Source organism: Zea mays, chromosome 8, assembly GCF_902167145.1.
Source record: "Zea mays cultivar B73 chromosome 8, Zm-B73-REFERENCE-NAM-5.0, whole genome shotgun sequence".
NCBI lineage: Eukaryota > Viridiplantae > Streptophyta > Magnoliopsida > Poales > Poaceae > Zea > Zea mays.
The window spans coordinates 34,594,421-34,603,211 of NC_050103.1; the positions used below are offsets into that span (position 1 = coordinate 34,594,421).

The 8,791-nt window shown below is 42.9% G+C and overlaps 1 protein-coding gene across 1 annotated transcript; it reads left to right on the top strand.

Annotated features, from left to right (window-relative positions):
* Positions 1-1,420: 1,420 nt before the first annotated feature.
* LOC100281351 (ligatin) lies at positions 1,421-5,831 on the top strand. The gene is given in 8 exon segments (NM_001154269.1): positions 1,421-1,577; positions 3,670-3,751; positions 3,850-3,917; positions 4,123-4,220; positions 4,409-4,545; positions 4,835-4,902; positions 5,185-5,248; positions 5,513-5,831. Coding segments are annotated over 8 exon segments (546 nt in total). The 5' UTR covers positions 1,421-1,566; the 3' UTR covers positions 5,531-5,831.
* The last annotated feature ends 2,960 nt before the right edge of the window (positions 5,832-8,791 follow it).

The window sequence follows — 8,791 nt, forward strand, 5'->3', positions numbered from 1 at the left end:
TCCTTGTCACCACCCCGTGCTCATCTTGCTTGTTGCGGAACACCCACTTGGTTCCCACAACATTTTGCTTTAGACGTGGCACCAGACTCCATACTTCATTTCTCTTGAAGTTATTGAGCTCTTCCTACATGGCCAACACCCAGTCTGAATCCTGCAAGGCTTCTTCTACCCTGAAAGACTTAATAGAAGAAACAAAAGAGTAATGTTCATAGAAATTAGCTAAATGTGAACGAGTGGTTACTCCCTTACTGATGTCACCCAGAATCTGATCCACTAGATGATTCCTTTGAATGGTGACCCAAACTTGAGTTGGAGGTGCCTGTTGTACTTCTTCCTCTTTATCCTTTTCTTCATGTGCTCTCCCTTGATTCATGCCTGCATCTTGAGATACCTGTTCCTCATCTTGAGTTGGGGTTGCACCAATGTGGAGGAGGATGGTTGATCTTGATCGCACATCACCTATTGCCATAGTTCTCAACGGGACCGTTGGAATTTCATCCTCATCTACATCATCAAGATCAACTTGCTCTCTTGGAGAGCCATTAGTCTCATCAAATACAACGTCACTAGAGATTTCAACTAAACCCGACGATTTGTTGAAGACCCTAAATGCCTTTGTATTTGAATCATAACCTAGTAAAAACCCTTCTACAGCTTTGGAGCAAATTTTAAATGCCTACCTTTCTTAACCAAAATGTAGCATTTGCTCCCAAATACACGAAAGTATGAAACATTGGGTTTGTTACTGGTTAGAAGCCCGTAAGACGTCTTCTTGAGGAGGCGATGAAGATAGAGCCAGTTTATGGCATGGCAAGCTGTATTTACGGCTTTTGACCAAAACCGCTCAGATGTCTTGTACTCTCTAAGCATTGTTCTAGCCATATCGATGAGTGTCCTGTTCTTCCACTCTGCTACACCATTTTACTTTGGTGTGTAGGGAGTAGAGAACTCATGCTTGATGCCTTCTTTCTCAAGAAACTTCTCTACTTGAAGATTCTTGAATTCAGATCCATTGTCGCTCCTGATTTTCTTTACCTTGAGGTCAAACTCATTTTGAGTTCTCCTTAGGAACCCAACATAAAAGAACTTCTTCAAAACTTGTTTGGTAACCTTAAAAGAGGTCACATCCTGTAACCATGAGAGACTAGCTTACTAAGCCTTTATCAAGAATTTAGAGTAGTTAACCCAACTAACAAGGAAAGTAAATGCATGAATAAGGTACTTCCATAGATATAAACAACAAAACCATATGGAACCCATAGTATAAACCATAGTGAGTCCAGAATAACATCCCGTACATGGTATCCAGACAAGCCGGGATTGGCTCCGTTGACAGATCCTGATCCAGTGTGATATTTGGGCTGCTCACAGCACAATTGGGTCCAATAAAGCCCAGCCGGGACGCAGAGGAAGAAGACCCGGAGCTGCGTCTTCCTTCCGTTTCAGCACCGCGCGCAATCGGCCTCTCATCCCCTCTTCCTATCGCCCGCCGCCGCCGCCGCCGCCGCCCGTCCGCTTCAGTACGACGTCGAGCAAGGGGAGGTAAAAGTTCGTTTGGCGTGCGCCATGTTTAAGAAGTGAGTCCTCTCTTCTCCCCTTCCGTATCTCTTTTACCTGTAACTCCTTTCCGATTTCCGGGCTCAGTAATTCGATCTGTCGTTGCCGTCCGCTGCGTTCACCGATCTGGTTCTCTCGGTTACGATTTGGCACAGCTAATTACTCTGGAACCACCATGCGTAATTCGGGACCGTGTTTTTATCTTTTATTTTAGCTGGGTTCGGGATCTGGAAAACGATCAGCTTTTGGCCTCTTAGTTTCTCTCAAACAAAGTACGGGGCTTTATGGGAGAAGATGTGATAATGGTATTGGGCATTGAGCTCTTGATACATGAGTTGCGATGTGCTGAAGCTGCTGGATGTTGCATCAACTGGCTGGCAAGGGCGTTATGAACTTATGGCACTAGGGTGCGGTTGTGGTTAGATGCTGCCGTTGTGCAGTTGGTGTTTCTGGATGTTGAGGTGTGCCGTGTGCGAATGTTTCATGTTTTCCCTCAAAGTGCATGGCTTGTTTTAGTGTTTTACCTTGGTACCCTCATTCGAGCCAGCTAAAACGTTCATGCTTTGGTAGCAAGGCATCTCCTAAGACCCAAACTGACTTGTTTCATCAAAATAATAAATGCAGCAAAACTTGACACTACAATCGTTTTTCTTTGTTAAACCCTTTCACTAAGAAGTTGTTTACTTCTCAAAATGATTTTTAGTGTATTTATTAGTGCAATAGCTTCACTGAACTATATACTTTGTGAAAATCTTGACTGTGATATTTTATATGTGCATTTTGAATTTTCTAAAAGTTATTAGCTTTAATGTCAAGGCTTGCCTGGTTTGTTTCCATATTGGCGGTATCATAATTTGGCCAGCCAAATTTTTTTCCAAGATTTTTTAACATCTTTTAGGATTAGTGCAGGTATAATTTCCCTACATCTCTATTAAGAATTAAGATGCTTGTAGTATGTCATGTTTTATAACATCACTGGTGACAAGACTGCAGGTAAATTTCACAAGAACCAATTTACACTGTAGTTTAATTAAGGACTCAAATTAGAAGTGTGGCCTCATTAGTGTTTGAGTTTGATCAACAAGAGTGCTAAATTGCTGTTGTAATGTCACTTCTTTTCTGGATTGTTTATATTTTACCAGAACCATTAATAATGTATGATTATACTAAGTAAGTGAAGTAACTGACTTGTGTCTTCTGTGCTCTATACTAGAATTCATTCTAGATTGTTGTAAGCATATGACATTGATGGTTTCTTGAATGGTGGAAGTTTCCATCAAGAACAATCAGCAGATATGACATTATTATTAGTTGACCCATGAGTAGTGATCTTAACTTGGAAATTATACATGTATTTTTTTCTGGTTTAAAATCATGATATAAAACATTGTTGATTACCTTATGACTATCAGATACAAAACGGATCATGGACTGCAAAGTGGTTGAACTCTAGGCCAGTGATTGCAAGTCGTCCGACTAAGCCCGATTAATCGGGCTAGTCGCCTGTTTATACTCGATTAGCCGGATGACTCGATTAGCTTGTCTAGTCGTCCTAATCGTCCGACTAGTCGCCGATTAGGGCGATTAGTCGTCCGACTTGTAGTTCCTGGTCGCCAAACATTTAGGGTTTTTGCTGATATTACTTGGGCCAATGTGGATGAAGTTGTTGGTGCAGCAGAGGGTCTAAGGGGCTGTAACTTGCCTCGTGCTGCTGCAGTTTCTAGCCATATTCTTGGTCTAGAAAGCGACAAAGGGACACAACCCAATAGTCTAAAGGTGATGCAACAGATGAAATGGATGAGGACAATGATGATGAATTTGGATCTGCTGAAGTTGCTGATGCAGGCTTCCATTTGGATGATGATTTGGTTTAGATTATTGTAGGCTTCAAGTAGGCTGTTTGCTGAAGTATAACCACTAGTCTAAAAGGTCTAGGACAACCAGGGACCGACTAGTCGCCCTGGTCGTCGCTTAATCTTGATTAGTCGCCTGGTTGGTCCCATGGATCGACCAGGCGACTTACAATCATCTAGGCGAGGCTTTTTTATCGTTTGTTGCCAATCTTTGTCAGTTTTAACATGGACTTAGTCTTTTGATATTTTACATCTCCAGGTTCTCTTCAGAAGATATATCTGGACAGAATCAAGTTAAGGCTTCTGTACAACGAAAGATTCGGCAAAGTATCGCTGATGAGGTTTTGTCATTACAAAGAAATCTACTTGGATTTCTATTCATTTTCCCTTTCAATTACAGAATCTTCTGCCTAGCTTACTAAAATTAACTCCATTGCAGTACCCCAGCCTTGAACCTTTGCTAGATGACTTGCTCCCAAAAAAGTCACCTATGATTGTTGTTAAATGGTTAGTAGTTTTTTTCTTGTTTGGCATGTTTGCTGCCAGACATTATGTTTTTTTTTGTCATAATGTTGCTTACCTGAAATTGTTTTGAATTTTTTTCTCTTAAAACGTATTTGTACTGTTTTGGTGAAATAATATTAAACAGATTAAACATACTTGTGTGTTCTATGAAGTTCACTGATAACAGTTTATTCCTTTCTTCCTGCAGCCAAAATCATCTTAATCTTGTAGTGGTGAATAATGTTCCTCTATTTTTCAATATACGTGATGGTCCTTACATGCCAACCCTGCGTCTTCTTCATCAGTGTAATTTCTTCCTTCCAAATTTTCTATCTATGCACCCTATTTTTCAAGATGTATAGCATGATGTGCGAAACAAATTTAGGGATCATCCTTTTTCAGTTTGTCATACATCTATTCGGGCTGTGTCATTGTTAAAATTGATTTGTTGGAGCATATTAACTAGTATGAAAACTGTGCTTGCATTTGATCAGATCCTGATATCATGAAAAAGTTCCAAGTGGATAGAGGTGCTATCAAATTTGTTCTATCTGGCGCAAACATAATGTGTCCTGGGTTGACTTCACCTGGTGGTGCCTTAGACGACGAAGTCGAGGAGGAAACACCAGTGGTAAATGGCTTATGCTAAATTCTCTAGGTCATATGTTACAGATACTGAATGTTCAATATCTACTTCAGTAAGTAGTCTGCAACCAAAAAATTGTATACCTTAGTGTGCATCTGCATTCTGCAATTGAAGAGTATACACTTTTCCATACCGACTACCGAGATATTCTTCATCGCATCTGTATGGTTTAGTTATGCACCATAGTTAATGATAATGTTTTTACCAAGCTTGTTCTTGCCTTGGACATGTCTGCTGTCACTCTCATCTTCTCTGTTTAAATATGTTTTTCCAGGCTATAATGGCTGAAGGAAAACAACACGCCCTGGCAATTGGATATACAAAGATGTCAGCAAAAGACATGTAAGTTTCACTCTGAAGTATTGATTAATATTGGCACTCAAGTCTCGAAGTAATACTCCAAGCACAAAGCCTGCACTCATGCTCGTCTCCGCACTCTTTTTGAGTGTCCATCAGTTTTTCCCCTAATGGTTTCAAGTGGTTGGCGTGCACTTGCGATTTTTTTTTTCAAACAATGCATGTCCATGTGTTGTGACTTAATTTTAGCTTTCCTTAATATTGCATCTGACATAATCCTAGCTACTAATATGTCTTCTGCTGGCAATGCTCTGATCATTTTTGTAGAAGGACCATCAACAAAGGAATTGGTGTTGACAATATGCACTATCTAAATGATGGCCTATGGAAGGTACTCCTACATGGGTTTCCCTGTCGACCTCATTGTCTTACTTCTCAAATTCCAAATAATGAATACTTGCATCATGTTGTCTTAAATAGAACATCAAAGTACATTTGACATTTGTTGTCTTATCATCTTGAATCATAGCAGTAAGCCTTAACGGTAAATGTTTATGCTGCAGTGAGATTGTATGGAGGGAAGAAAGAGCTGAGTGTAATATATCTAGGTTCTTTGTTCAACTTGGGTGATATTGACCACTTTTTCCTTGGACAGATGGAACGGCTCGAATGAGTAGAATTCTCTGAGGGGTTCATAACTTGCGGCAGATCGTATTGATGGACATATGAAACCAGCAGGACCCTATTTGCACAGCTGGTATCGTTTTAAAGATGAAGTACTAAGAAGCTTTATTTACCTGAGGCAACTTGAGCTTACTCCGACCCTTTGGTGTGGAGTGCATGTCAGAAACAGGATTATGAATGCTGTGTTCAGTGCTTTTCACAAATTGTTGTATTTTCACCAGAACAATTTGCCCTCAATTGGAAGTGAGGAAATCCATAACGATCTATAAGTTATTTGATCTTACAGTTTGTTGTGTGTAACTTATCTAATTGGTAGGATTGCGGATCCTACTAGGGATCTCCCTAGGCTAAGGATGAACAGCTAAGCGAGGGAGATGGGGGCGGCGATACTGGGTGCCGTGGCTGACCTAGGCTGTGCGGGTAAGAGAGATTGATTCCAACTCCTAGCTCCCTTAGGGAAGCTTAATTCTATAGATGATCTCTTACAAGTATTTATATCCTAGCTGATGTTTATCTGATCTAAGAATAAGAGCTATGAGATCTCTTCTAATCCTTATCCAACTAACTAGAGATAATATCTTCTTTTTATTAGCTAATCCTTATCTAATCTTATCCAACTAACTAGAGATAATCTCTCCTTTTTATTAGCTAATTCTTATCTAATCTCTCATGGTCGCATGTGGCCTGGCTGTGGGCCTTAGCCCTCCTAGCCACTAATGTCCATGCGTCTGGTGTAGGGGATGCCGATCATAACATCTCTCTCCGTCTACTGAAATAGCTTGTCCTCGAGCTGAAAGTCGGGGTATGTCGCTCGGAAATCCTCCAAGAGCTCCCACGTTGCATCTTCGTCCCCAAGTCCGTGTCACTTGATAAGGACTTGCCAGACATCGTGTCGTTTGTGTGCACGGAGAGCTCGTTCGGGTGTCAGTAGTATGCACTCGTCCTGGACCTGTGGCAAAGCACCCGGCGCCTCTGGGGGATTGTGGCAAAGCACCCGGCGCCTCTGGGGGATTGTGGCAAAGCACCCGGCGCCTCTGGGGGATCATCACGGTGGGGCTTCAGCAAGCCCACATGGAAAACGTTGTGAAGGCGTGAGTCGGCCGGTAGCTGCAGTTTATAAGCCATGGAGTCGATGCGCTCCAGTACCCAGAATGGTCCCGCGTACTTAGGCCCGAGCTTCTTCCATGTGCCGAGCTCCAGGGACTGAGTGGTACGGTGGAGCAAACGCAGCCACACCCAGTCCCCAACAGCGAACTCCAAAGGGATGATGGTCGGCGTTGTAGTGCTTCTTGGATAGCTCCTGAGCTTGAAGAAGGCGCTGGCGAATCTCAGTCAGGATGTCGTCGCAGTTCCATAGGAGAGTATTCGTAGCCTCCGTGCGTGATGTGCCAGGCGAGTACGGCAGCAAGGGCGGGTGAAAGGGAAATTGGGTTAACCATTTCCTATAATTGATTTTGAAGGTTCACGTCCAACACAAACCACATGGATTAACTAGTTTGTCTAGATATTATTTATCTCAGGTGCATAAGGTTCAACACAAACCAAGAATGGATTTCAGTTAGGGAATCAAAGATGGAGCAAAAAGACTTGAGTGTGCCGACTTTTGGCGCACCGGACACTGTGCGTGTCCGGTGCACCAGGGTCGTACAACTTCAAACAAGTCACTCTCGGGTTTCTGCCAGGCGCGCTCCACTATAATTCACTGAACTGTCCGGTGAGCCAGCGGAGCAACGGCTCCCTACGCGCCAACGGTCGACTGTGCAGAGCTACAGTGATGAACAGTGCCACGATAGAAGTCATAGCGCAGAAGTCAGAGGTCATCGGACTGTCCGGTGTAGCACCGGACTGTCCGATGCGCCCATCGCCAGCAGCTTTTGCCAACGGTTAGGAAGTGTTTGGGGGCTATAAATACCCCCAACCACCACATTCATTGGCATCCAAGTATTCTGAACATCCCATTCATTGCAAGAGCAGAAGACTTCACTCCAAGACACATTCAATAGATCAAATCCTCTCCAAGCCTCTAAATCAACTCAATTCCATTAGGGACTTGAGAGTGGGTTTTTTGTGTTCTTTTGTTGCTCTTGTTGCTTGGATTGACCTTTTCTTTTCCCATTCTTATTCTCAAGTGCTTTGTAAGCAAAGCAAGAGACACCTAAGTGTGTGGTGATCCTTGTGGGGTCTTAATGACCCATGTGATTAAGGAAAAGGCTCACTCGGTCTAAGTGACCGTTTGAGAGAGGAAAAGGGTTGAAATAGACCCAGCCTTTGTGGCCTCCTCAACGGGGACTAGGTTCTTTGGAATCGAACCTTGGTAAAACAAATCATCGTGTCTCCTTATGTTGATTTCCATTTGATTTGTTTTGCCCTCTTTCCTCTCTCTAACATTTCCTTGCTAGTATTAATTTGAGTTTGATCCCATACGTCATCCGCACTCTTTGAACAACTCCTAGCAAGAGAAACAATCTTTCGGACTTGAGTTTAATTCTAATGCTAACCCCGACCTTTAGTGTGTGTTTAAGTTTATAAATTTCAGGTTTCGCTTATTCACCCCCCTCTAGGCGAGTTTCAATTGGTATCAGAGCCAGTGCTTCATTAAGAGTCTAACCAACTCGAAGTTATGTCTGGAGATCACGCCAAGAGGGAGATCATGACCGGCGACAAGCCCGCGGGCTCGGGGAAGACTCTCTAAAGAGAGTTCGGCAACAAGTACAAGGAGGAATCCTCTTCCTCCATCAAGTCACATCGGAGGGGTGATAAGAAGAAGAAGAAAATGAAGAAGGTGGTCTACTATGAGACCGACTCTTCATCACCCTACACGTCCGGCACCGAGTCGTCCACTACTTCTAAACGCCATGAGCGCAAGAAGTATAATAAGATGCTCCTACGTTATCCCCGTATTTCAAAGCGCGCTCCTTTACTTTCCGTACCCCTAGGCAAACCACCATACTTTGATGGTGATGATTATTGCATGTGAAGTGATAAAATGAGGCATCATCTAACCTCACTCCACAAAAGTATTTGGGATATTGTTGAGTTTGGAGCGCAGGCACCAAAGGTGGGGGACGAGGACTACGACTCGGACGAGGCCACCCAAATTAGGCACTTCAACTCCCAAGCAACTTCTATACTCCTCGCCTCCTTGTGTCGAGAGGAGTATAATAAAGTGCAAGGGTTGAAGAACACCAAAGAAATTTGGGACGTCCTCAAAACCGCACACGAAGGGGACAAGGTGACCAAGATCACCAAG